The sequence below is a fragment of the Tilletiopsis washingtonensis genome (genome assembly GCF_003144115.1).
Source record: "Tilletiopsis washingtonensis strain MCA 4186 unplaced genomic scaffold FA09scaffold_16, whole genome shotgun sequence".
Taxonomy (NCBI): domain Eukaryota; kingdom Fungi; phylum Basidiomycota; class Exobasidiomycetes; order Entylomatales; genus Tilletiopsis; species Tilletiopsis washingtonensis.
Genome location: NW_020312013.1, coordinates 220,934 through 245,389, shown reverse-complemented (window position 1 = coordinate 245,389; position 24,456 = coordinate 220,934). Strand labels below are relative to the sequence as shown.

General features: G+C 68.1%; 11 protein-coding genes across 11 annotated transcripts; 7 read left to right on the top strand and 4 right to left on the bottom strand.

Annotated features, from left to right (window-relative positions):
* Window positions 1-66: 66 nt before the first annotated feature.
* Window positions 67-2,046, top strand: FA09DRAFT_331124 (Metallo-hydrolase/oxidoreductase). The gene is made up of 7 exons (XM_025742879.1): window positions 67-741; window positions 849-866; window positions 922-1,074; window positions 1,129-1,398; window positions 1,452-1,518; window positions 1,573-1,665; window positions 1,718-2,046. Exons 1-7 carry the CDS (start codon window positions 116-118, stop codon window positions 2,006-2,008), a joined length of 1,518 nt encoding a protein of 505 aa, XP_025596917.1. The 5' UTR covers window positions 67-115; the 3' UTR covers window positions 2,009-2,046.
* A 2,364-nt stretch (window positions 2,047-4,410) lies between these two features.
* Window positions 4,411-6,068, top strand: FA09DRAFT_299646 (putative ammonium transporter MEP1; the record flags this gene model as incomplete). Its single annotated transcript, XM_025740298.1, has 3 exons — window positions 4,411-4,435; window positions 4,489-5,731; window positions 5,789-6,068. The coding sequence occupies 3 exons, from the start codon at window positions 4,411-4,413 to the stop codon at window positions 6,066-6,068; spliced, it is 1,548 nt and encodes a 515-aa protein (XP_025596916.1).
* Window positions 6,069-6,305: 237 nt separating this feature from the next.
* FA09DRAFT_320700 (guanylate kinase) lies at window positions 6,306-7,238 on the bottom strand (the record flags this gene model as incomplete). Its single annotated transcript, XM_025740987.1, has 3 exons — window positions 6,306-6,659; window positions 6,828-7,039; window positions 7,097-7,238. The coding sequence occupies 3 exons, from the start codon at window positions 7,236-7,238 to the stop codon at window positions 6,348-6,350; spliced, it is 666 nt and encodes a 221-aa protein (XP_025596915.1). The 3' UTR covers window positions 6,306-6,347.
* Window positions 7,239-8,292: 1,054 nt separating this feature from the next.
* Window positions 8,293-9,922, top strand: FA09DRAFT_331122 (Metallo-hydrolase/oxidoreductase). The gene is made up of 11 exons (XM_025742878.1): window positions 8,293-8,444; window positions 8,503-8,522; window positions 8,581-8,621; window positions 8,683-8,709; window positions 8,769-8,904; window positions 8,977-8,993; window positions 9,050-9,131; window positions 9,190-9,509; window positions 9,569-9,584; window positions 9,640-9,693; window positions 9,747-9,922. The coding sequence occupies exons 1-11, from the start codon at window positions 8,411-8,413 to the stop codon at window positions 9,858-9,860; spliced, it is 861 nt and encodes a 286-aa protein (XP_025596914.1). The 5' UTR covers window positions 8,293-8,410; the 3' UTR covers window positions 9,861-9,922.
* A 38-nt stretch (window positions 9,923-9,960) lies between these two features.
* Window positions 9,961-11,315, bottom strand: FA09DRAFT_299475 (concanavalin A-like lectin/glucanase; the record flags this gene model as incomplete). The annotated part of the gene is made up of 2 exons (XM_025740288.1): window positions 9,961-10,531; window positions 10,591-11,315. The coding sequence occupies 2 exons, from the start codon at window positions 11,313-11,315 to the stop codon at window positions 9,961-9,963; spliced, it is 1,296 nt and encodes a 431-aa protein (XP_025596913.1).
* A 707-nt stretch (window positions 11,316-12,022) lies between these two features.
* On the top strand, window positions 12,023-13,382 carry FA09DRAFT_80082 (hypothetical protein). The gene has a single exon (XM_025745838.1). The coding sequence runs from the start codon at window positions 12,154-12,156 to the stop codon at window positions 13,093-13,095; it is 942 nt and encodes a 313-aa protein (XP_025596912.1). The 5' UTR covers window positions 12,023-12,153; the 3' UTR covers window positions 13,096-13,382.
* A 63-nt stretch (window positions 13,383-13,445) lies between these two features.
* On the top strand, window positions 13,446-14,413 carry FA09DRAFT_283492 (WD40 repeat-like protein; the record flags this gene model as incomplete). The annotated part of the gene is made up of 2 exons (XM_025739850.1): window positions 13,446-13,691; window positions 13,745-14,413. Coding segments are annotated over 2 exons (915 nt in total), but the record flags the coding sequence as incomplete, so codon positions are not given.
* Window positions 14,414-15,253: 840 nt separating this feature from the next.
* Window positions 15,254-16,043, bottom strand: FA09DRAFT_320692 (ubiquitin-domain-containing protein; the record flags this gene model as incomplete). Its single annotated transcript, XM_025740986.1, has 3 exons — window positions 15,254-15,676; window positions 15,810-15,952; window positions 16,021-16,043. 3 exons carry the CDS (start codon window positions 16,041-16,043, stop codon window positions 15,372-15,374), a joined length of 471 nt encoding a protein of 156 aa, XP_025596910.1. The 3' UTR covers window positions 15,254-15,371.
* Window positions 16,044-16,662: 619 nt separating this feature from the next.
* Window positions 16,663-18,813, top strand: FA09DRAFT_299711 (C-terminal kinesin; the record flags this gene model as incomplete). The annotated part of the gene is made up of 5 exons (XM_025740301.1): window positions 16,663-17,181; window positions 17,241-17,330; window positions 17,381-18,079; window positions 18,130-18,520; window positions 18,575-18,813. The coding sequence occupies 5 exons, from the start codon at window positions 16,663-16,665 to the stop codon at window positions 18,811-18,813; spliced, it is 1,938 nt and encodes a 645-aa protein (XP_025596909.1).
* A 1,068-nt stretch (window positions 18,814-19,881) lies between these two features.
* On the top strand, window positions 19,882-22,674 carry FA09DRAFT_79913 (hypothetical protein). The gene has a single exon (XM_025745836.1). It carries the CDS (start codon window positions 20,007-20,009, stop codon window positions 22,587-22,589), a length of 2,583 nt encoding a protein of 860 aa, XP_025596908.1. The 5' UTR covers window positions 19,882-20,006; the 3' UTR covers window positions 22,590-22,674.
* On the bottom strand, window positions 22,675-24,425 carry FA09DRAFT_80046 (hypothetical protein). Its single transcript, XM_025745837.1, has one exon. It carries the CDS (start codon window positions 24,136-24,138, stop codon window positions 22,759-22,761), a length of 1,380 nt encoding a protein of 459 aa, XP_025596907.1. The 5' UTR covers window positions 24,139-24,425; the 3' UTR covers window positions 22,675-22,758.
* Window positions 24,426-24,456: the final 31 nt, after the last annotated feature.

Below are 24,456 nucleotides of genomic sequence, written 5' to 3'. Positions count from 1 at the left end.
ATTTCGCGAGTACGGCACCGGCCAAGCCACTCCAGCTCGCTTTCCCGGCAAGCACTCCCTGCCTGCCTCTCACCCTCACGTCCCTCCAAGCTCCCGGATCCCTGCCTGTGCCTCGATGCACCGCAGCCTCACCGTGCAGAGCGCGTCGGGTGTCGCGCTCAGCCTCGCCGGCGCGTACGTGTGCGGCTGGGGCGTGTACTATGCGGCGCAGGACACGCTGCGGCGCCGCGCCATCCGCCAGCGCTCGCGCCAGCATCCCCTGCCCGCCCGCCCGCGCCGGCGCGCAGAGAGCATCGCCGCGCTCGAGGCGGCCCCGGCCGCGCGGCCACGCTCGGCGAGCAGCTCGTCGAAGTCTGCCGAGACGGGCACGAGCGGTGCGGCCAGGAAGCCGGCCCCGCCGCGCGCGCCGCTGACGGCGCCGTCGAGCTGGTACGGCGGCGCCTCGGCGGCCGATCGCGCCGCCATCCGGAGCCGCTTTGCGCCGCTGCGCCTGCTCGGCCGCTTCGTCAATCCACTGCCCGAGTGGCGCGAGCAGGGCGCGTGGGAGGTGGTGCTGTGGAAGGCCGGCACGTCGCTCTTCAACTGGCCGCCGCGCATCTGGTGGGACGGCGGCCTCATCCGCGACATGTGGACCGAAGAGGGGCGCCGGAGGATCGAGAAGCTGCTGCCCGTCGAGCCGCTGGATGAAGAGCTGCTGTTCAGCGGGAAGGGCAAGCAGCCCGAGGGCCTTTCGTACACATGGTGAGTCCTGCGCTTGTCGATGCACAGAGTGCTAGAGCTGTGCTCGCGTCTCCCTGCCCGCGCCCGGCTTCTCTTCAACCGGCTGACTTCTCCCTCGGCTGCGTCAGGATTGGGCAGAGCACGACGTGAGCGCACGCTGCCTGTGTGGTCTCTGCGCTGCATGGAGCTGACTGCCTGCAGGCTCTTGCAAATGCACGGCCTCACAATATTGACGGACCCCGTGATGGGCGAGCAGCCGGTCAAGACGATGTTTGCGCCGAAGCGCATGCGGCCGCTGCCGTGCCAGCCCGAAGTGCTGCGCGGCCGCGTTGACGTGGTGCTTTTGAGTCACAAGTGAGTGGCAGCGTGGCGTTGCGAGGCTGCCCGGCTGAGCACCTCTGCACCCAGTCACTTCGACCACCTGGATCTCGACATGATCCCCGTCCTCAGCGACGCGCACTGGATCGTGCCGTACGGCGTGCGGGCACTGCTGGAGAAGCAGGGGCTGCGGCCAGCGCAAATCACCGAGCTGTCGTGGTGGGAGAGCACGACGTTTACAAAGGCCGTCAGTGTGCGGAGAGGCGCCTCTGCCGTGTCCGAGATGCGCAGCTTGACCGTCAACGCGGCGCCGGCGATGCACTGGACTGCGCGCTCGCCACTCGACACAAACCAAAGCTTGTGAGCCTGCTGCTGGGCACGGCTGTGAGCACTTGTGCTGACTGCCGTTGCAGGTGGTGCTCTTATGTGCTCAAGGCGGCTGCGCCAGACGCGCCGGCACTTGACCCGGCGACGTTCTTCGTGAGTCTTGTGGCTGTCGCAACCTCGAACGCCACAGCTCACCCGCCCGCGCAGTTCTGCTGCGACAGCGGCTACTCGCGCACGCTGTTCGAGTCGATCGGGCGCGCGCTCGGCCCGGTCGACGCGGCCGCCATCCCCATTGGCTCCGTGAGCGCCACGGTTCAGGCTACAAGCGCGCCCGCTGACTCTTCACTGGCAGTACGCTCCTCGCTGGCACATGGCCATGCAGCACGGCAGTCCGCACGACGCCGTGCTCATCGCGCAGGACGTGGGAGCACGCTCGGCGGTGGGCATGCACTGGGGCACGTTCCAGATGTCCGACGAGCGCTGGGATGCGCCGCCCGCCGACCTGGCGCTGGCGCTTGAGCGCGAGGGCCTGCCAGCCGACTACTTCACCACCATCCCCTTTGGCCGCACACGCACCTTCGCCGTCGCGCCTCGCCGCAGCGACGACGACGCACATCACGATACCACCCCTCAACGTGCATAGACGATAGACGCGCAGCATGCAGCGCTCGAAATAGACGCTTCTTATGCGACATGCCTGGAGTGCGAGTGACGTGTGGAGCGATGCGGAGGCCTGCAGGTGCTGGCCGCCGAGCTCAGCGCAGCGTGAGAGCCGGGCGTAGCCCAAGAGGGAGGGATCACATGCAGCATGCCATCGCCATCTCCCTCTTCAGCACCGCACCTCCTCGTCACCTCGCAGCTTCCCGAGCAGCGTTCATGCGTCCCCGCTTCGATGCAAACAGACGCCATGTCGGGTCTCCGCCCATCTGCCCTGCTGCGCCCTGCCGCTGGGTGTGGCATGCAAGCGGCGAGCCGAGATAGCAGATAGGCAGCCGGCGGTCGGGCGTCCGCGCCAGCCTGCGGTACCGGCAGCCAGCCGCCGCCGGCACAGCGGCGCAGAGAGCAACACGGCGCTGCCCAGCCGCGGTCTTGGCAGCCTCAGCCGCACTGCGGTGGGAAAGTCGGGACATGTGGAACGTCATGCGTGCGAACTGGCTCCGGAGGTGGGGGAGGACACATCTCCACGCCGCTTCCCACGCCTCCGAAGCGCACACCCAGCAGCAGGCGTCCTTCATCGCGCTCGCGCCTCTGCAGCACGCCGCTGCGCTGTGAGACTGAGTCGATCGACTGTGACCTGCTCGATGTTGATTTCAAGCCTAACCAAACGCGCCCAAAGCGTCGGCTGGCCGAGGGCCGGTCGCACGACTGCTCGGAGGGAGGCGTGGGGCGAGACGGAAGCGTGCGACCTCACATCGTCAGTGCGCCGCCCGTCATCTCCGCCCTCTGCCGCAAATAGCGCACCGCCCGCCGAGATGCGCCTCTCACATGCCCGCTCGGCCAAGTACGATCGACGTCGCTCCGTGCCAAGCCTCGACGCTGCAGAGAGCTTGTCATGCCGGACGAACCAAGGCTGGCGCGTCATCGGGTCTCAGCGCCAGCAGCGAGATCATGCTGATGGCCGAGCCGCACCAGCGCAGCAGCAGCGTCGTGGCCTCTGCTCCGGCTCAGCGTCTGCCGTTCTCTCTCTCTGGCGCTGCAGGCACCGACAGCGGGCGCGGCGTCTGCCTGCTGAGGTACACTCAGCGCAGCGGGCGAAGGAGGCTCGGAGGGCAGCGTTGGCCGAGTGCGCTGGGCGGCGGGCGCGGATGAGCTGCAGCGGTCACACGGCTACGCGCGCTGCGCGGTCGGCAGGCACTGGAGCAGTGTCCCTCGCGCGGCGCCGTCCTTATCTCTCGGGTCTTGGCGGGCCGCCCTCTTATCTTTCGGGCACGGGGCCAGCACTCGGCCTTGCTGCACGCTTCCGCACCGTGCAGCAGCAGCGCCCGCAGCGCGCATCGCCGAGCGCCGTCGCCGACTCCTTCTCGCCGCGAGCCTCCGAGCGCCCATGGCAGAACTTTTGCATATTCCGCTCGTCGGCGTCGGGTGTGGCGATGTGATGCGCAGCGCGCTTGGGCCCAGCGAGAGGCCCAGCGGGCCGGGCGGGGGCCAGCGAGCGAGCGGGCAGCGAGCATGCTGCGGGCGCGACGTTACTGGCGACGCGCGTGCACGACGCGGGAACGAGGGCGGCGCACATGCCGCACTTTGGCGCACTCGCCGCGAGCATGGCACACTTTGTCGATCTCCGAGAGGGGGCGTGTGGCTGCGTTCCGGGTGCGGGTGCGGGGAGGGGGCCAGGTCAGACGAGCAGCGAGGCGCTCCCGACGTCGCGAGCTGGCAGCTCCGGCGGCATGCGGCCGACGGCACGGCTCGGCTGGGGCGCCTGCGGGCGGCATGCGGCACGCGGCGAGATGCGGCTGCGGCTCTGCGGGCACGGCGGCAGACGCAGAGCAGAACGCGCATCCAAAGCGCTCGCCGAAGCAGCAACCTGCGGCGGCACGAGCGCGTTGTGGCGCCTCGACAGGCGCGCAGAGACTGGCGCTGTGCCCGCTGCTTCCGCGCGGCCGCGCCTGGATGCAGCGGCATGCGGTGGGCGAGTCAACAACACGCGGCGGCCTGTGGGCTGCTGCCGGCACCTCCGCCTCGTTCTCGCCCTCGTGCTCGGGCGCGCGCAGATCCGCCCACCCGCTGCCGCACCGCCGCCGTCTGCGCTGGATTTGCGCGCCTATCGCAGGCGCCCGGCCAATGGCAGCGAGGAGAGGCGCCGTGATAGGATGCGTCGGCCGGGGCTCCACCTCTGCGTCTGCTGGCCCTGCGCCTGGGCAGCGCATGCTTGGCGGCTCGGGTGCGGCGAACGACGAGCGAGACGATGAGCCGCCCGCTCTGCCGCCAGGGCAGGCGCGCTCCCGCTCCGGCCCGCACCCGCCGCCGCCGTTCATAAAGCGCAGCGAGCGCACACGCCGCGCTCCTTCCTGCCCACCGACACCCCCCTCCCTCGCCGCCGCCGCCATGGTCAACATCACCTATGGCATCCGTACGTCGCACGCTGCGCCTCTGCATAGCCTCACCGCTCATCCCGCCCCACAGTCGTCGCGCCCGACGGCATGACCGAGGGCTCCATCTCGCTCAGCGAGCAGGGCACCGACATGATCGTCACCTACGGCGCGAACAACGAGATGATCGCGTCGTACAGCCCCGGCGACATTGCCTGGGTGCTCACTTGCACGGCGCTCGTGTGGATCATGATTCCCGGCCTCGGCTACCTGTACTCGGGCCTGGCGCGCCGCAAGAACGCGCTGCACATGCTCCTCATGACGATCATGGCGCTCGCCGTCGTGTCGATCCAGTGGATCTTCTGGGGCTACTCGCTCACCTTCTCGCCCACCGGCGGCGCCTTCCTCGGCAACCTCGACCACTTTGGCTTCATGGGCGTGCTCGAGGCGCCCAGCGCCAACGCCAACAACAAGATCCCCGACATCGTCTACGCCATGTACCAGTGCATGTTCGCCGGCCTCGTGCCGGCGATTGCCATCGGCGCCGCGTGCGAGCGCGCGCGCGTCTGGCCCTTCCTCGTCTTCACCTTCGTCTGGGCCACGCTCGTGTACGACCCCATCGCGTCGTGGGTGTGGAACGGCCCCGGCTGGGCGTTCAAGTGGGGAGTGCTCGACTACGCCGGCGGCGGCCCGATTGAGATCTGCTCCGGTATCACGGGCCTCGTCATCAGCTACTACCTCGGCAAGCGCCGCGGCTACGGCACGGAGCGCCTGCTCTTCAAGCCGCACAACGTCTCGCACGTCGTGCTCGGCACGTCGCTGCTGTGGTTCGGCTGGCTGGGCTTCAACGGCGGCTCCACGTTCGCCGCCAACCTGCGCGCCGGCATGGCCATCGCCACAACGAACACGTGCGCCGCCATGGCCGGCCTCACGTGGATGGTGCTCGACTACCGCCTGGAGCGCAAGTGGTCCGTCGTCGGCTTCTGCACGGGCGTGATTGCCGGCCTCGTCGCCATCACGCCGGCGGCCGGCTTCATCGGCGTGCCCGCCTCGCTCGCCGTCGGCTTCCTCTCGGCGCTGCTCTCCAACTTTGCGACGCAGCTCAAGGTCTTCATGCGCTGCGACGACGCCATGGACGTCTTCGCTGTGCACGCCCTCGCCGGCTGGGTCGGCCTGCTCTGCACGGGCCTCTTCGCCCAGTCCTCCGTCGCCGCCAACGACGGCTTCCAGGAGATTCCCGGCGGCTGGTTCGACCGCCACTGGATCCAGCTGGCCATCCAGCTGGCCTGGTGCGTGGCCACGACGGCGTGGACCGGCGGTGTCACCTTTGCCATCATGTGAGTCGCGCGCGCGACCGACGACCTGCCCGCATGACGCTAACCCCATCTCTACAGGCTCGTCATCGACCACATTCCCGGCATCGGCCCCTTCCGCGCCTCGGAGACGGCCGAGATCATCGGCGTCGACGAGGAGCAGCTCGGCGAGTTCGCGCAGGACGTCTACTACTTCAACCGCGACCTCGAGGGCAACTGCACGCCCGAGGACCTCGGCCACGTCAGCAAGCGCCCCGCGCAGACGCTGCGTCCCGACGAGAAGCAGGCCAGCGACGCGGCCACGAGTGCCAGCTCCGACGACCAGCCGCAGGCTGCGCCGGCGGTCGGCACGGCCGCATAGTGCGCCTCCCTCCGGGCCCTCTCCCGCCATCTCTCCATAGATGACTTCGCCCTCGCGCACAGGCGGCCCTCTGGATCTGCCTTGCCCGCCGCCGCGGTCCCCTCCTCTTCCCCAACCCCCACGCTCTCTCTCGTCGCTGCAACTTCGCACTTGCTGCCCCTTGTATTTACCGGTCTGCCTTCTCCACGTCACTTTACCCCTTGCCGAGCTCAAAATGACAGCGTTCTGACAAGCAGCACGTGGGTGACAGATCTATTTGCGAAGCCGCGGAACATCCGTTTAGGCAGCCTGGCGCTCCTCGTCCTCGACGGGCGGCAGCTCGTCATGCGGCACGTCTTGCCCTTCGACGGCGGCCTTGAGCTTGGCATACGCACGCTCGAGGTCGTCGTTGACGATGATGGCGTCGTAGTTGCTCGCCTCGCGCGCGTACGCCAGCTCGCCGCCGGCCATGGCCAGGCGGCGCGCCAGCGAGTCGGGCGTCTCGGTGCCGCGGTCTTCCAGCCGCTGCCGCAGCACGGAGAGACGCGGCGGGGCAATGAAGACGAAGAGCGGCGAGAGGTAGGGGTGGTTCGCCTTGATGAGCTTGACACCCTGCCAAGGGGAAGAGCGCGCTGGGGCTCAGCACAGCTGTCGCGGCGCACGCGAGGCTTTCGCTACACGGCTTGGGAGCAGCAGCGCCCTGCCTGCTGCTCTCCTCCTCTGCTCTCGTCCATGGCGCGTGCTCTGCCCCGCTTGCCTCTGTCCAGCAGGCAGACTCACCTGCGTATCAATGTCCAGCAGCGCGCGGTTCTTGCCCGTCTGGCCCTGCTGCACGTCCTGCACGGCCTTTGCCGTCGTGCCGTAGCAGTTGCCGCCGAACTCGGCATGCTCGAGGAACTCGCCGCGCTGCACGGCGGCGTGGAAGTCGTCGCGCGAGACAAAGTGGTACGACACGCCGTCCGTCTCGCCGGGACGCGGCTTGCGCGTCGTGTCTGCAAGCCGCGCGGTGAGCCGGGAGAGGGGGCATGAGGGGGGCGCGGGAGACGCACGAGAGACACTGAAGCCGAACTCGGGGTGGTCGACAAAGAGGCGCTTGATGAGCGTCGACTTGCCGACGCCCGACGGCCCACAGAGCACGACGGGCCGCTCGGCGCGCGAAGCGCTGCCGCCGTTGGAGGCAGAGGCGGCCATGCTGCGGCGCAAGAGAGGTGCGGGCTGGGCGCGGAGAGAGAGGCGGGCGTGTGCGACGAGCGGGCGCGAGAACATGTGCGGGCGCAGCGAGCGCTTTCCCGGCGGACGAGGCGAGACGGCGACTGTTGCGGCACGGAAGGCAGTGAGGGTGAGAAGAAAGGCTCGCGGCGGCGCGGCGAGCTGCGAGAAAGACGCGGCGCCGCACCAGCCAAGCCACGCGCGTCTGCTTTCCCCGCACGGCCGCCCTCTCGACACCCGCCTCAGATCTTGCTGAGTCTCTCGCCACGCTGCCATCTCTCTCTCGAGCGCGAGCACGCAAGCAAAGCCTCCCTGAGTCGCCCAGGGCAAAGCTGAGACAAGGAGGCGAACACTGCCAGCGGCCTCGCGTCCGCGCGTCCGCAGGAACGCCGAGATCACGGGTCTCGAGCCTGCGCGCCGCAGCAGAAACGGCGAGGCCTCGTGCTTCACATTCGTCCAGCACGCAGCGTCAGAGGGAGTTGCTGCAGGTTCGCGAGCCGTGCTCTGGGAGGGAGGGCAGCAAGAGTGCGCACGTGATGCGGGCGTGGGAGCAGCGGAGGAAGCGCTCCACACGATCTGCCGGTCCGGATACCGAGGTGGAGGAGCGGCCTTGCCTCTCGATGTCCTTCTCGCTTCTGCACTGACGCTGGCAACTGCAGCGCTGCTCAGCGAGGCACGAGGAGCTGCAGCTGAGCCTCTCCAGCTGCGTCTGTTGTCTCTGTCAAGAGCTGCTCGCTCGGGAGATGCAGGACAGCAGCGCCGAGACCCACAGCTTTCTGGGATGGCCCCGCAGCCGCGCGCAACGCACGAGCCACCGCGGAAGTCGAGGCGAGGCGGCTGAACCCTCTGCCTCACGCTCGAGCTCGCTCCTCGTGCTCGCGCTAGACAGGAGCTCGGCCGTAGTGCGGGTCACTTTGGGTGTGGGACGACATCGTGCATCTGCATTCTGTGCGGCATCTGCAGCTGGCTGCCGGGCAAGAGCTTGAGAGGCACGGCAGGAGCACGGCGGTGTGGGACGACACGTCGAGGTCGGCCTCGGGCGCCCTCCTGGCGGCTGCTCCAGCAGGCCGAGGCAGCGGAGATAGCACCAAGCTCATCACTCCATCCTTGCCCTCTCACCACCACCACAAGTCTGAGTCTTGCTGCACGCCGCCATGAACGCCGTCATTCCCTCGACCGTCGCCAACAGTCAGTTGCGTCCGCTCGGCGAGCACGCAGCATGGCGCTGACGCCGAGCGCTTCGCAGAGTGCCCGCCTGGCACAAAGGTATGCAGCCGGCAGCAGCAATAGCGACATCAGCACTGAACTACGTCGCCGGCTGCAGCTGCACGTCTTGCACCTCGGCTACCTGCAGGCCGACGCCGGGTGAGGCGCAGCGAGCGTGCGTGTCGAGCGCAGATGTGCAACTGAGCACCTCCCGGCGCAGATGGTTCCTGCGCGGCGCCAACACCTCGTGAGCTGCGTCATGTCGTGCTTCTATGCGCTAGCGGAGCTCATGCCTCGAGGCGCCAGCCTGATGTCCAACCCGAACCCGCACAAGAACAAGGAGCCGGAGCGCCGCGACCTCGTGATGTACTGCTGTCTCATCGACATTCCCGGCGTAGGGCCGATCCTGTGGGAGACGGGCTGCGGCAAGGACTACCCCGAGGTGAATATTCCCGCTTCTCGTACGTAGAAGCCTGGTTGCCAGGTAGCTGACGGCCTTGCTTCCGCGTGGCAGATCTGGGGCGCGCCTGTGTATGTCGCGCCGTGTGCGGCCTCTCACCTGCGCCCGCTGAATCCCGGGCACGCAGCAACGACATCTTTGCCAGGAGCAAGTACGACGAGTCGCAGGAGCTCGATGCTGCCCTCGGAAAGATTGGCTACAAGATCTCCGTGAGTGGCACCGCTTGACGGCAGAGGCAGAGCTGTCTTTGAGGCTTGCACTGCACAGGACATCAAAGCCGTGGTAATTGGCCACCTGCACCTCGACCACGCCGGCGGCCTGATGCACTTCAAGGACACGGACGTGCCGATCTGGGTGCACAAGCTAGAGCTCGAGAATGCCTTCTACAGCTGTGCCACGGGCGCCGACGATGCCGTGTACCAGGCGCACTACCTGCTGCCCAAGGCCTTCAACTGGAAGACGTTCGACGACCGCACCGTCGACTTCGCCCCGGGCCTCACGCTGCACCATCTGCCGGGACACACGGTCGGCCTCTGCGGACTGCAGATCAACCTCATCAACGACGGCACGTTCATCTTCGTCTCGGAGTGCGTGCATCTGGGCTGCGCCTGTGCTGCTCTCGAGCTGACGCGCTCTCGTCCCACAGCCATGGTCATGTCAAGGTGCGAGCAGCCGCGAAGCACTCTGGTGCGCTTCTGACGCACTGACTGTCCACAGGAGAACATCTGGCCGGGCGTGCCGCAGGGCTGGCTTGCGCGTGACCACCAGGCTGTACGTGCGAAGCAACCCTCACCCGGGCACAGCGCACTGACACCAGCTCGCAGTGGTGGCACAGCAACCAGCGCCTGCTGCGCCTCGAGCAGGCGACGGCCGCCAAGGTCATCCCGGGCCACGACGAGGACATTGCGACGCCGCTCTTCGGCAAGGTCTTCACGTAGCGCACCGCGCGACGGTTCCGAGTGCTCGATCTATGATGACATTAATGAATGACAGTGGACGCAGCAGCAGGTGGTGATACAGAGAGAGGGAGTCAGGAGGCTAGCACTTCTGCCACATCTTGACGTAGTCGACGACCATGGCACGCTCCTCGGGCGCGCCCCACGTGGGCCACCACGACGAGCGGGCGGCCCAGAAGTCGGCGCGCGCCGTGTCGGCGTCGGCCGAGTTGCTCCACGGCTTGTCCTCCTCGTAGAAGTAGCCGTTGGTGCCGCCGACGGCGACGTTGAGGATGAGAAAGAAGTCCTGGTCGAAGGGCGCCTGCTTGCGGTTGCCCCACGGGTTGTAGATGGCCGAGCCGTTCATCGCCGCGGCGGGGAACTCGCCCTTGTCCCAGAAGCCGGCGTTGTCAAACTTGTAGGAGAGCGTCTTGTAGGCGCGCGTGCCGCTCCACGTGTAGATGCCCTCCTCGGTCCACTCCATGCCGAACGTGTGGTAGCGCTGGTTGTAGTAGTTGCGCAGCAGCCGCCGCACCTTGTCCGTCTTCCAGTAGCGGTCCAGCCCGGCGATGGGGCCCCAGTGCAGTGTCGAGCGCATCGCGTTGGCGACAATGTCCTGGCGCGATGTGGGCATGTTGCCCTTGCCCTCGAAGATGTCGATCTCGCCGGAGCGACTGGTGACGAAGAGAGAGTCAGTGTCGGCTCCAGGCAGGACGCGCGCGGCTCTACTCACGGCCACGGTCCGTAGACAGAGTCCTTCGGCATCATCCACACGGCCGGCCAAATCCAGTCGCCCGTGGGCATCTTGGCGCGCACTTCGACGCGGCCGTACTTGATGGTGCGCGAGAAGTTGGTGGTGATGCGCGCCGACTGCACGGGCGGCAGGATGACGCCGGCGGTCGAGTTGGACACGACGGCGCAGGCCAAGTCGCGCTTCTCGGGGTCGCTCAGCGTCGAGGTGCACAGGCCAGACGTGGTGAGGTTGAGCGTGGCGCCGTCGTAGATGGCCGCCTCGCCGAACTGGTCCGACGTGAGCGTGGGCACAATGAACAGCTGGCCGTCCTTGACATAGGAGTTGTTGGGCGAGTTCGTCGTCCACTCAAACTCGCCGTTGCCAAAGCCGCCCGTCTCGAGCTCGTGGTGCCAGATGTCCGTGTTGAGGCTGTCGCCCTCGAACTGCTCGTCCATGACGAGGCAGTACTTGTCGTTGTAGGGGATGCTGCGGATGCCCAGCCACATGACAACGCCCGCGGCGGCGAGGCCGAGCATGCAGGCGCACACAAAGACCCAGTAGGCGCGCCGGTCGGCCGTGCGCCGCTGCTTCGACTCCAGCCACGGCTTCTCCACCGCCTGGCCCTCGAGCACCATGCGCGACTGGAACGCCTTGCGCTGCCGCAGGTTGCTCAGCGACACGGGATTCGGCGCCCAGAGGCCCGACTGCGGACGCGAGCTGGCCATCGAGTGCCGCGAGGGCGCCATGTTCTCGGCGGCGTAGCGTGCGATTGCCTCGTTGCTGCTCGCCGGCGCGTGGTTGATCGGCGCGGAGAAGGCGCTGCCGAGCCGCGTGTGCCCGTGCCACGAGCTCGACGGCGTCATGTTGTTGGCGTGCTGCGACTGCGTGTGCGAGTGGCCCGAGGCAAACGGACTGCCATGCTGATTCATCTGCGGGCTGTGTGTCGAGTGTGATTGTGGCGAGCCGGGCGCGTGCGGAGTGTAGGGGCTCGCGGCCGCGGCGTTGAAGCCGGCGACGGAGCGCTGTGTGGGCGTGGTAGGCGCCGCCGGCTCAGGCTCGTCGGCGTGCCCGGCCTTTTCGTCGTAGTAGTCGTCGAAGATGTCGTCGAGCGAGGAGGCGTCCTGCTCCTCCTCGATCTCCTCCTCTTCCTCCTCCTCAATGTCCGACTCGTTGCGCGGGTAGCGGCCGTAGCCGGAGGCGCCGGCGGCCGACGTCGACGCGCCGAACATCTGCCACTGCTGCTCGGGGCTCTGCTGCTGCTGCTGCCCGGCGGACGTGTGGTCGCGGCGAGAGTATGCCATGCTTGCGAGGCTGCTGGCGGGTAGTCGGTGGTTGCCAGGAGAGTGAGAGGCAAGCACGAGGGTGAGGTGTCAAGAACTTGGGCGATTGAGCGTGCGCACGATGGCCTCGGGCAGACGATGCCCTTATGAGGCGGCCGCCGGCGCTCCAACTCCACACACGCTGCGGCGAGTGACAGGCGATCCCAAGCAGATGCGGAAAGCACCAAGGCAGCAGCGGCGGCGGAGCGGCTGAGTTGCGCAGCGCTGCGGTGTGCTTCGCCGGATGAGCTTGTTGCCCTCGGGCGCTGCTTGCCGTGGGAGGCCGGCGTTGCTGGGGTGCCCGCATGCGCTGCGACAGGGCCCTGCACAGACGCACGGTGCACAGCAGCAGCAGGCAGCGTCCTCCACGCACCAGCACCAGAGATGGCAGCATGCGGCGCTGCCTCGGTGCGGAAGCATGGCGCTGCGGCTGAGTTGTGAGCCGCGGCCCTCGAGGCGGAGGCGGAGGCCGCCGCGAAGGGAGAAGTTGGCGCTGCCAAACGCCGCCGCCGCGTGTGGTGCGGCTGCTGCTTGCGCTGGCCAGGCGCCACAGCAGCAGCGCGCACGACGGACGCGCAGCAGGCGGACTTTGGCGCGCCCATGTTCCGGATGCGGCAGCAACGCGCATCTGGGCCGCACGCAGGCCTTGTCTCGCCGCTTTGCCGCAGGCCCGCTGCACCATCCCACACCTCCGGGCGGCGTCTGCAGGCTGCCATGCTGCATGTGCGGCGTGCTGCCTGCGTCAATGCTGCCGCCCTGCGGTGCTGTCGCCTCTGCACAGCGCAGATCAACAGATCGCAGCGGGCAGCAAAGCGCACTCAAGCATGCAGCCGCAGTGCAGCAGCAGCATAGCTGGCTGTGCAGCGGTGCAGCCGAGCCGGCGCCGAGTGCGGGTGCTCCTTCGATGCACGGCGCTGCGTTCCCGCGCCATGGCGCTGCCGGCCGCCGAGCTGGCGCCGCTCTTGGTGCGCCAGGGCTCCCCGATCGCGTTCGTGCGCATGTCTCGGATTACCACGAGCGGCTGCCTACCGTGCGCAACGCAGGGCTGGAGGCGTCGGGAGCGGCTTCTGAGCGCTGCATGCCGCAGGCTGCACGCTTGGCGACGCCTCTGTGGCGACGACAGAGATCGAAGGGCGGCAACGGCGCAACATTGAAGCCGAGCGGCGCACAGTCCAGGTGGTGCTGAGGATGGTCCTCCAGGCGCGGCACGTGGGATGCGCTTGTGAGCCAGCTGCTGGCGCTCGCTGCCGCCTCACCGGTGCGTCCCAGCCGGCCCGCTGCGCCGCAGCCTCAAGTGCGAGTCCGTTGTCCGACAGACTCTTGATGCTGGGAGGACGGATATGGATGGTGGAGGAGAGGGACGGCAGGGCGGATGAGCGGCGGAGTGCGGCCGACGGCGCCGAGGCGCACTTTGCGGGACTCGGCACGCGACGCGCGCCTCACGCTTCGATGCTTCGCGCCTTCGCCGTGCTGGCTGGTGTTGGTCTCGCCCTCACCCTGCTCGCCCACACCATGCAGTCCGCCGACCCCGCCACGCTCTTCCAGTCCAACGCCTCGCTGCAGATCGGCGTCGAGCGCGCAGCCAAGGCGGCACGCACCGCAAAGGGCGCCGAATACGGCTCGCCCGTGTGGCTCGGGCGCCGGCAGGAGGACACGGCGCGCCTGGCCGAGGGCGGCGCCGGCGCCGATGGCGGCGCCGACAAAGTGCTCTCCATGCTCGTCAGGCACGGCGAGGCGTGGGCGGCGACGAGCGGCGGTGCAGTGCGGCGCATCAACCTCGAGGTGAGTCCGCTGCCTCGGCGTCGCCCGCGCCTCGGTGCTGATGCGCCTGCCAGACGGGCGAGACGATCGAGCTGCTGCGCGGCCACACGGCGCCCATCTCGTCGCTGTGCCTGTACGAGGTGTCGCCGTCGCGCCTGCTCGTCGTCACGGGCTCGTGGGACAAGTCGATCTGCTTCTGGGCCGTGCGCGATGGCCGCTCGCCCGCTGCTGCTCGGCCGCGGCCCGTGATGGTGCTGCGCGATGCGGCCGGCGACTTCATCAAGGCGGTGCACGGCGTGCCGTCCAGCAACGTGCTCCTCAGCGGCGGCAGCGATCGTATTGTGCGCGCTTGGGACATGCTCGCGCTCGCCCAGTGGGCCTCGGCCATGTCCGACGACGAGTGGAACGGGAACGCCCTCGACACGCCTCGCGCCGACGTTCCCAAGCCGCAGCTGCTCGCCGTGCTGCGAGAGCACACGCGGCCCATCACCTGTCTGGCCACGCTGCCCGGCGAGCCTGGTCAGGCAGAAGCCGTGCGCACGCTCTTCAGCTCCGACAGCATGGGCCGCACGCTCGAGCTCAGCCTCGAGGTCAGCCGACCAAGCGAAGGCAAGGCGACGGCCGCGTTCCGCGTCGAGCGCGAGCTGCGCGGCAGCGAGACGGGCGTGTACGACGTGCGGCCCGGCTGGCGCGCCGAGGAGCAGCAGGATGGCAGCACGAGATGGGCGGCCGAGGTGTGGACAGGTGAGTTGTACGCGCTGCTGGGCTTTGCCTCTTGCTCAATGCTCTTGAGCAGCGTCGCACGACAAGACGGCACGCCTGTACGTGCTCAACGAGAAGGCCCGCTCTGGCGCGCCTTCGACGAGCCGCTCCTCTGCAGCAGGGCCGGCGCTCGGCACGGCCGCTCCGCTGGCGCCCAGCCGCACCATCACGCACGAAGGCTACGTCAAGAGCGTGCTTGCGCTCTCGCATCTGGCTGCTGCTGCCGGGCCGACCCAGGCAGTGCCAGAGGCCTTCTTCTCACTGCTGCTCACCGGCGTCACCGAGGGCGACGTGCGTGTGTGGGACCTCGCGGCGGACGCAGAGACGGTCTCGAGCACGCGGAGGACGATCACGGGCGAGGCAGTGGTCGAAGGCGGCGGTGCAGGCGCACGGCGCACGCTCGAGGGACACTGGCATGAGGTGACGGCGCTGCAGCCGTGGTGGCGACCGCTGCCTGGTCCGCTGCCCGACAGCGAGAGCGAAGCAGCAACGGACGCACCGCCACGGCAACAGAGCGTGGCAGGCGGCGAGTGGTGGGTGGTGAGCGGTGGCCTCGACGGCAGCATTCGACGCTGGCGACTGGCAGGTGAGTGTGCAGCGCGCGCTCAGCATCTCCCACGCAGTGCTGACCATGCTCCACAGACGCGACTCGGCCTGCTGCACCGAAGCCTGCTGAGCCAGCGGCAAAGCCGAAGCCGAGGGCCAAGAACGGCATGACAGAGGAGGAGGAGCGGGAGCTCGCGGAGCTGATGAGCGACGATGAATGAGACTCGTCGCACACATGCAAGCCCCTCCCCGGCCCTGCTCTCGCTTCCCCCTCTGCATCCCGCACGCTTCTGTCGTCACACGCGTATTAGGCCTCACACATGTGATTGCACGGCAGCCACAGTGGCGCAAGGCCAGAGATGAAGCGAAGCGCAGGCGGGTGGCGCCGGCGGCTTACGCCTCCGTCTCGGGGTGCAGGTAGGTGAGGTGGCACTTGCCGCAGTAGCTGCGGTCCTTGTGCCACGACATGAAGACGGAGGCGCCGCATGTGGGGGCGGGGCACTCCTTGCGCAGGCGCTTGACGGCGCCGGTCGAGCCGTCGACCTTGTAGAACTTGAGCACGCTCATCTTGACCTTCTTGCGCTTGTGCTTGATCTTCTTGGGCGTCGTGTACGTCTTCTTCTTGCGCTTCTTGGCGCCGCCACGCAGGCGAAGCACGAGGTGCAGGGTCGACTCCTTCTGGATGTTGTAGTCCGAGACTGGGACGCGGGGTCAGCCGCTGCACGTATGCCGGCTCGTGTTCCTCGCCATTCTCGTGCGCCGCCAATCGCGAGCCATTGGCCACCGCATCTGCCCTGCGCCACCCGCTCTCCATCGCGCGCAGCCACTCACGAGTGCGGCCGTCCTCGAGCTGCTTGCCGGCGAAGATCAGACGCTGCTGGTCCGGAGGGATGCCCTCCTTGTCCTGGATCTTGGCCTTGACATTGTCGATGGTGTCGGACGACTCCACCTCGAGGGTGATAGTCTTGCCCGTGCTGGCGAGGCGCGCGCGTGGCGTCAGCCGCGACGCCCTCTCGCACCCGCGCACGCCAGCGCGACTCACAGGGTCTTGACGAAGATCTGCATGATGGACACTTGCTAACCACGGTTGGCGTCCTCTGAGCGGAGCATGGGCGTGAGCATGCCGCCGTCGCGGATGGGCGGTATGTGCGCGTACTCACTGCTGAGGTGTCTGGAGAGGAAGGAGAGAGCCGTCGGCGGTGCGCGGGTTTTACCTGCGCAGCAGGATGCGCGAGTTGGCGGGCGGCGCTTGCGCGTGCGACTGCCTTGCCGGCGTCGGCCTGGCGCGCCTTACATAAGCGTGGGCCCGGGACCTGCACGTGACCAAACACGTCCCTGGGCCGGGCCGTGTTTCTCCACAAGGCGCGCGCCGTGGCGGCGGAGCGGGCGGAGCAAGCAACACTGCCGCCGCCAGCCGCTGGGCTCCTCTGACTATCCACCAGCCTCTCACCTCCTCATCCCTCGCCCACAGATCCTCAAGACATCGATGAGCTCTTCGGTACGTCTGGCCACGTCTGCGCTGGCACTGCCCTCGCTGAGCAGCATCTCCTCCTAGGACGTCGAGACTGTCCGGTCGGGCAGCAGCGGCATCTCGCGCATCGCCAAGCCGACGATGCTTCCTCGCGCCGGCGGGCCCTCGCGGCCGGCAGCTGCTGCCGCTCGCGCACCATTGCCCACTCGCACCATGTCGGCATCGCGTGTCGCTGCGCTCGGCACCGGCGCCGCACGGCCTGCTGCAGGCGCCAGCGGCGCTCGGCGGCCTGTCGTGGCGCCTACTTTGCCGCGGCAGCCGCTTAGCGCCACGACGAACAGGCCTGCCACAGTGGGCCGCACGCCCAGTGGCATGACAGCCAAGGGCAAGACGGCCGCTGCCGTCGGCGGCGTGCGCCGCGTGCCGAGCGCTGGTGCGCCGCGGCCACGCCAGAGTGATGTGAGTGCCGCAGCTCGCACGCCTCGAAGCGGCGGGCCTGACAGTCGTTCTCGCCAGGGCCGCATGACGGCGTTCGAGTCGCAGCTCAGTAGTCTGCAGGAGATGCTTGACCTCGAGCGGCAGAAGACGACGGCGCTGCTGTCGCAGGAGCGCGCCGAGCGGACGCGGCAGAACGAGATGGTGCGGGCCGAGCTGGAGGAGGAGCTGAGCGAGAAGTTCAAGATCGCCAAGGAAGCGGTGAGCCAAAGGCAGGCCAGCGTGACGCAGGAGCAGGTGAGTGACGGCTAGTTCCATGCTCGACTGCCCTACGATGCTCACTGATGCCGCGGCAGCTCGACGAGATCACGTTCAAGCACACGCGCGAGAGACGCCTGCTGGAGGACGACCTGGACCGCGAGCGGCAAACAGTCTCGGCACTGAAGGTGCGCACTGCCTGTGCCGACTGCTGGGTCCTGTGCTCACACTCTCGTAGGCATCACTGGGCCAGCAGTCGACCGCACAGCTGACGATGGAGTCGACCAACGTGGCGCTGCGCACCCAGCTGGGCGCACAGGCCGACGAGCTCGAGGCGAAGAACGCCAGCATTGCCCGCCTCGAGAGCGAGGTGGCGCAGCTGCGCCTCTCGACCTCGACGCTCGAGGAGGAGCTGCGAGGCGCCGAGACTCTGCGGCGCAAGCTGCACAATGAGGTGCAGGAGCTGCGCGGCAACATCCGCGTCTTTGCGCGAGTGCGCCCAGCGCTGCCGCGCGAGGCGAGCGCCGGCCTGGCTACGCTGCGCTTCCCGGACCCGCGCGAGGCAGCGCAGATTGAGCTGCTGGCCGCCGGCGAGAGCGCTACGGGCACCGCCACAATGCGCAACCACGGCTTCCGCTTCGACCGCGTCTTCCGCCCCGAGGCCACGCAGGCCGACGTGTTCGACGAGGTGTCGCACCTGACGCAGAGTGTGCTCGATGGCTACAACACGTGCATCTTTGCCTACGGCCAGACGGGCTCCGGCAAGACGCACTCGCTCGAGGGCGGCTCGAACTTGTCGCTCAGCGTCGGCGCCGACCCGTCGAACGATGCCGAGGCCGGTCTGATCCCGCGTGCCGTGCAGATGCTGTGGAACACGGCCGAGAGCCTGCAGGACAAGGGCTGGCGCTACGACTTCGAGGGGCAGATGCTCGAGATTGTGAGTGGTCTGGTGTGGCATCGCCCCCGCTGGCGCTGACCGTCATGCAGTACAACGAGGGCATCAACGACCTGCTCGGCAAGGACAACATCGACAGCGGCAAGCACGAGATCAAGCACGAGAAGGGGCGCACGTTTGTGTCCGACACTGTCGTCGCGCCGCTCGACTCTCCGGCGCGCGTCTTTGCGCTGCTGGCCAAGGCCAAGTCGCGGCGCCAGGTGGCGGCGACGCTGATGAACGAGCGTTCCTCGCGCTCGCACAGTGTCTTCATCCTGCGCGTGCGCGGCAGCAACGCGACGACGATGGAGAGCTGCGACGCGACGCTCTCGCTCGTCGACTTGGCGGGCTCGGAGCGCCTGAGCAACAGCGGCTCGGGCACGGATCCAACGCGCCTGAAGGAGGCGCAGTGCATCAACAAGAGCCTGTCGAGCCTTGCCGATGGTGAGCGTGCCTGTGGACTAAGGCGTCTGGACTCTGGCTGACCCTTGCTGCTAGTCATCGCGGCGCTCGGCGCGGCCAAGAGCGGCGGCCACGTGCCGTACCGCAACTCGACGCTCACGTGGCTGCTGAAGAACTCGCTGGGCGGCAACAGCAAGACGCTCATGCTCCTTGCGCTCTCGCCCATGGCCGAGCATCTCTCCGAGAGTCTCTGCTCGCTGCGCTTTGCCAGCAAGGTCAACTCGACGGTCATCGGCACGGCGCGCAAGGTCAAGGGCGGCGACACGTCGGCTTGATCATGCTGCTCTCTTTCCCTCGCTCTCTTCTTCCACTCGATACCATCCGCCCTCTCGGATTGCTGCTGCCTCCGACCCTCTTGCTCCTGCTACGCGTCGCCACTCCGCATGTTATGACCTGACTGCCATGTTGCTTCTCTCTGCTGCGAGGTGCTGAAAGTCGGAGGAGGGGTCAGGCAGGAGCACGGCTTCGGACGGGCGCGGCCGTGCGTGTGGCGGGGCTTTCCGCCCAGCAGCGCCCTCGGCGAAATACGCGCGCTGCGCCCGCGCTAAGCCATCTCGCGGCGTCAACCGCGCGCCGCTCTCCGCAGCTCCACCTCGCCCGCACCATGCGGTGCGGTTGCTCACGCTCCCCAAGGCGGACCAAGGCGGAACAGCTGTCGTTTGGCCGCTTCCGAAGCGCCGCCTTGAGACTTGCTGAGTTGAAGGTGCGCCAGGCCGTGCGACGAGGGCGAAGGTCGCACTTTTCGCGCCCGCCGGCCGCACCACAGCCAAGTCCGCGCTCCTCAGCGTGCAGCCGCTCAGCCTCCTCGGCCTCGACGTATACCCGAGCAAGCAGCGGCCGGCCAGCTTGCTCGACCATGCATGGAAAGAGGGCTGCGCCGAGCCGAAGTGGATGGAGCAGAGATGTTGCCAGGGAGGATGACTTGCTTCGTCTCCACCACCACCACCGCGACACCTCCCACCTCCTCCGCTCTTCGCCATACTGCCGCGCTGCGAGGTGCCGCACCTCGTCCACCGTCCGCTCGCACAGACCTTCCATCACAGAACATCACGTGCGTCATTGTTGAGCTTCTTTCCCATGCGCCGCCGGTTGGCTGGGGATCGGGCCGCCTCAGGCAAAACCTCTTGTCCTCGCTGTGGGAGGCGTTCATTTTGCGCGGCGTGGGAGGCGCGCGGGATGCAGGCACATGGGCAGTGTGCGGCGCGGTCCCGCGCTAATCGCGCCTGCCGCACACTGCCCGCCTGCGTGGCCTCCGAGACACGCTCGCTGACGCTCTTGTTCCCGACAAACAGATCGCGACGGCACGACGAGCGACCCGCCCGCTCGCCCCTCTGGCCCGTTGCATTGATCCTGCTGCTCGGCCCGGAGCCGAGTTGGCTGCGCAAGCGAGCCTGCCTGGTCCGCAGTGCCGCAGACCCTGCGGCTGTAGCCGAGCTGCTCGCCTGCCTCGCTGGCCACCGCCGCCGCCATGTCGGGCCAGGCCAGCATGGGCTCGCATCTCTCCTACTCCCACTCCGTCTCCTGGTCGCACTCACCCCTCGTGCGCCGCTCCGCCTCCGTCTCGTCACGCTCGTCGAGCAACAGCCTCGCAACCGCCTACTCGCAGCCTGGCGAGCAGCTGCTGCCGCGCCTCGCCCCTCGCTCGCGCGAGTCCAGCTCCGGCGGCTCAGTGTCGTCCGCAGCGACATCCGTCTGCTCCGAGGAGCTGCTGGCAGACTACAACCTGCAGACACAGTCCAAGCTCGCAGAGTCAATCCTCGCGGCCTGCACAGGGGCTCAGGTCGACGACTCGCCACGCACCGAGCACCCATACCTCGCGCACAAGCCACTGCCATTGCGGCCGCGACCGGCGCCGATACAGATTCCGGAGCGATCCACCTCGCGCGCCACAGTGCAGCCCGCTCGCTCCTCCGACGCCGCCGTCGAGACAGACATGTCGCCGGCGCTGCAGCGATCAGCATCAAACGACGGCCTGCGTGCAAGCATGGCAAAGCGCGACGCTCCCATGATCGCCTCGCCGCATCCCACCATCGGCCTCGGCATCGGGCGCGGTGCCGAGCTCGCGCGCTCGTCCTCGAGCCTGCCGGTGCCCGACTCGTTCCTTACCTCGTACCTCGCCAGCGGCCGTCGCCCATCACAGGCCAGCGAGGTCAACTCCTGCCTCGAGGATGAGAACGGCAGCGAGGAGGACCTCGAGGAGATCCTCGCCACGCCCGGTGCGCTGCTCATGACCATGTCTGCGCCGCGAGACCCGATTCCGAGTCCAGTGGCCCTCCGGCGCGGCGGCGCGCCCGAGTCGCTCAACCTTGCTCGAAGCCATCGGCGCGATGTGACTGCCTCGGCGCTGATCAGCCCCGGCCGGATGGGAGGCGACGACCTGCCCGGCGCCAAGGCCCGGCGTGTGCTGGGCATCGAGTCCAACTCCGTCTTCGACATGAGTCCTGACAAGCAGAGCTCCGAGGATGTCTCAAGCGCGCCGCTGCGCTCGGGCAGCCGGCTAAAGTTTGGCAGCTTGCGCAAGCGCAGCAAGCAAGGCTCGGACGAGCCGCAGCCATCAGGCCGGCGCCTCTCGAGCCGCGCCGCTCGCCTCTTCTCGCCGGCGACGCAAAGCTATCTCGAGGAATCGGGCCCATGCGATGGCCGTCTGCACGTAGACAGCAAAGCGCGACTGTCCGACGAGGTGACAAACTCGTCGCTCGCGTCGCCGATCTCGCCGTACCGGCGCACCTCGGGCCCGTACCGCTTTCCCGTCTCGCCCTCGCGCAGCTCCGCGCACTCTGGCTACTCGACGGGTCCGTCTTCGCCCGCGTCCATCGCGAGCTTCGGACCGTCCTCGATCGCCAGCTTCAGCTCGATGCCCGGCAGCAAGGGCCGCAAGGCGAGCCAGGACAATTCGGCGCGCAAGCTCAGTGCCGCAGAGCAGTGGGAGAAGCAGCTCGAGGAGGCGGCAAAGACGGCGCAGTGGCAGTCGGCCATCGAGCATCGCCCGCGGCGCCAGCCGAGCGGCAAGTCGGCAAGCAAGGCACAGTCTGCGGCGCCAAGCTCGCGCCAGCCGTTCGTGGAGTACACGTCCGACGACGAGACGTGGCGCTCGCGCCGCGAGCGGCAGGGCAGCGTCACGAGCATGGGCAGCCTGCCCGGCGTGCCTGCCTTTGACCGTCAGCGTCGTCCCTCCGCCGACCCGTACTTCGGCGCCATGGCCAAGTCTGCCTCGCAAGACGCAATTCCCAAGTTTGCGCCGGAGCGGCCGCCCAAGTCGCACGCGCGCACGCCGTCGAATGCAAGCAGCATCGAATACATGAGCCCCGCACTCTCGACGAGCTCGTCGATGATGACCGACCGCAACTCTTTGCGACGCAGCATGAGCGCCGCGTCGAAGCACCTCCTCTCGCCGGCCAGCTCGACGCTGAGTCAGGCGAGCAGCTTCACGTCATACTACGCCAGCACTGCCGCTGCCGAGTCGAGCCAAGACCTGCCGCTGAGCGGCGTCGGACAGGACAAGCCTCTTGAGGTGCTACGACCACCTATCGAACTCAAGCCGCTGGTGCTCCAGCCCGACGCTGTTCACGTTCCGGCTCAGGCTTGGACAAAGGAGGACGACGACGAACAGAGCCTGGTCCCCGCTTCGCCAGGACCAAAGTCCGAGGTCCAGCAGACCAAGGCGCGCCGGCGCGTCGCCAGCATCATCTCCGTCTCGAGCAGCGACGAGAGCGGCGAGTCCTCAGACGAGGGCAATGGCGGCGTCATCCTGCTGCAGCTCGCCAGCTCGCCCACATGGCCCGACACAAACCACCCTGAGCGGCCCTTCCCTCTCTCGGCGCGCCCGGATGACGACCTCGGCGAGCCATACAGCGACGCCGAGAGCGACTTTGGCGCGCTGGATCGCGACGAGTTCGAGCGCGCACTCGAGAGCATGGGCATCGGCGTGCCGCTTGACCTCTCGCAGATCGGCGGCGAGAAGGCCACGCCGACGCCCAAGGCGCAGCCGGCCGCTGCCAAGTCGTTCGAGACGCAGCAGCGGCGCGACGCCCTGACCTCCGACTCGGCCTAGATCCCCCGCCTCTCCTGTACACTAGCACCTGCATCAGGCAATCGCACTTATCTCTTGATGTTCGCAGGGTATCGCGCTGCACGCCCACTGTGAGTGTGACGCGTGCCTGGTGTAAGGTGAGACATGTGACTTGATGGACCGGTGTTCTTGAGATGGTGACGAGGGCCGTCTACGAGCTGGCAATGGCCTGGCCGGCGAGCTTGTCGAGCGCGCCGTCGGGCAGCTCGGCGACGAGGCGGTCGAAGCCATCGCAGCGCACGGGCTGCAGCAGGACTTGCGCACGTGCGCCGGCTTCAGCAATGGCGCGCTGCGCTCGCTCCACTTGTCCGGCTGTCCAGGCCTGGACGTTGCGCACTGGGTCGTCCTTGCTGCTGGCGCTGGCGAGGCGGTCGGCCTCGATCCACGCCTCGCTCCGAGCGACGCCCTCCGTCTCAGTCTTCCAGGCGACGAGCACGCCCTTGAGCGCGCGCAGGCGGCGCGCTGCGTCCGAAGTGGCTGCTCGTGCGACTTGTGTGTGCTCGTGCATCGCTTGCAATGAGCCGATGAGCGCGCCACTTGCGAGACGCAGATGTGCGAGCTGATCGGCAGCCGGCGCGCGTGGACCCACTGGCGCGAACTCAGCGCCTTCTGCTGCCTCGACGTCGGACGTAGACAAGCCATCATCCTCTTCTGCGACGAGGTCGAGCGAGGCAGACGACGCGCCGGCGCGCATGCCAACGAAGCCTAGCGGGTCCTCCTCTGCTCCCCGCTCCACCCAATCGTCGTCTACAATGCCGCACAGAGCATGGTCCCGCCCAAGCTCGCGCACAATGTCCGTCAGCTCGCGCACCTGCGCCTCGCGCTCCGCCGTGTTCTCGCGCAGCAGCCGCACGACGGCGCCGGCTGCGGCTTCAAGGCCAGCCGTGTCGTCTCTGCGCGATGCGCCTGCTCCGCCGCCAGACGACGAGATGCCCTTGAGCGACGCCAAGAAGCGGTTCGTCGATGCGATCGACGTCTCGAGCGCCGCAGATGCGTGCGAGTAGTATTCCTCGTCGAGCTCTGCCTGCTCGGCATCGAGTGCCTCGCTCTCGGCATGACTTGCTGTCTGCGACGCCTCGTCGTCTGAGAGGTTGTCGCGATACGCCCGTCGGATTGAGCCGGCATCTGCGCCGCGAGCCGAGCGGCGCGGCGAGGCGGTGCTCTGGTTCTCCAGATGAGCCGCGCTGGGCTGCCGGCTGCCGCTGGGCATGTCGCTGCCGAGCGTTGCGGCACCGCCCAGCTCATCGCCGAGACTCTGCCCACCGCTGAGCTCGTCGCCTAGGCTCTGTCCCGCGAATGCGCCCAGCTCGTCGCCCAAGCTCTGTGCGCCCAGCTCATCGCCCAGGCTGTGGCCGCCGCTGAGGCCGCCGAGCTCGTCGCCGAGCGAGTCGCCCACGCCGGGCGTCGTGGCGCGCGAGGAGCGGGCACGCGTGCGGCGCCGCGACGGCGTGTTGGAGCGCGACGAGCCGATGGACTGCGTGTCGGAGAGCGAGTCGTCGGCAAAGGCCGGGTCGAGCAGCGGCGACTCCATGGTGTCGGCGCGCGCACGACCGACAAAGGAGAGGCTCGTGCGCAGCCAAGTGGAGCCGAGACGCTAGCAAGTGGACTACTGCGTGAGGTGACTGGCGTGGCGCAGCAGAATGGAGTGTGGCGTGCTGAGTGAGGCGGTTGATGGAGAGTGAGAGAAGGCCGCTGAGCGCTGCTGAATCCCGGCTGATAGACCAACACTTGGGCAGCCGGTGCATCTCTCTGGCGCGCAGCGGCGCTAGGGGCGTGCGCGCACGTGACGGCGGATGCGCCAGGCTGTCCGTCGTCTTGATGCGCCGCGCAGCCGGCGCCGCTTCTCATC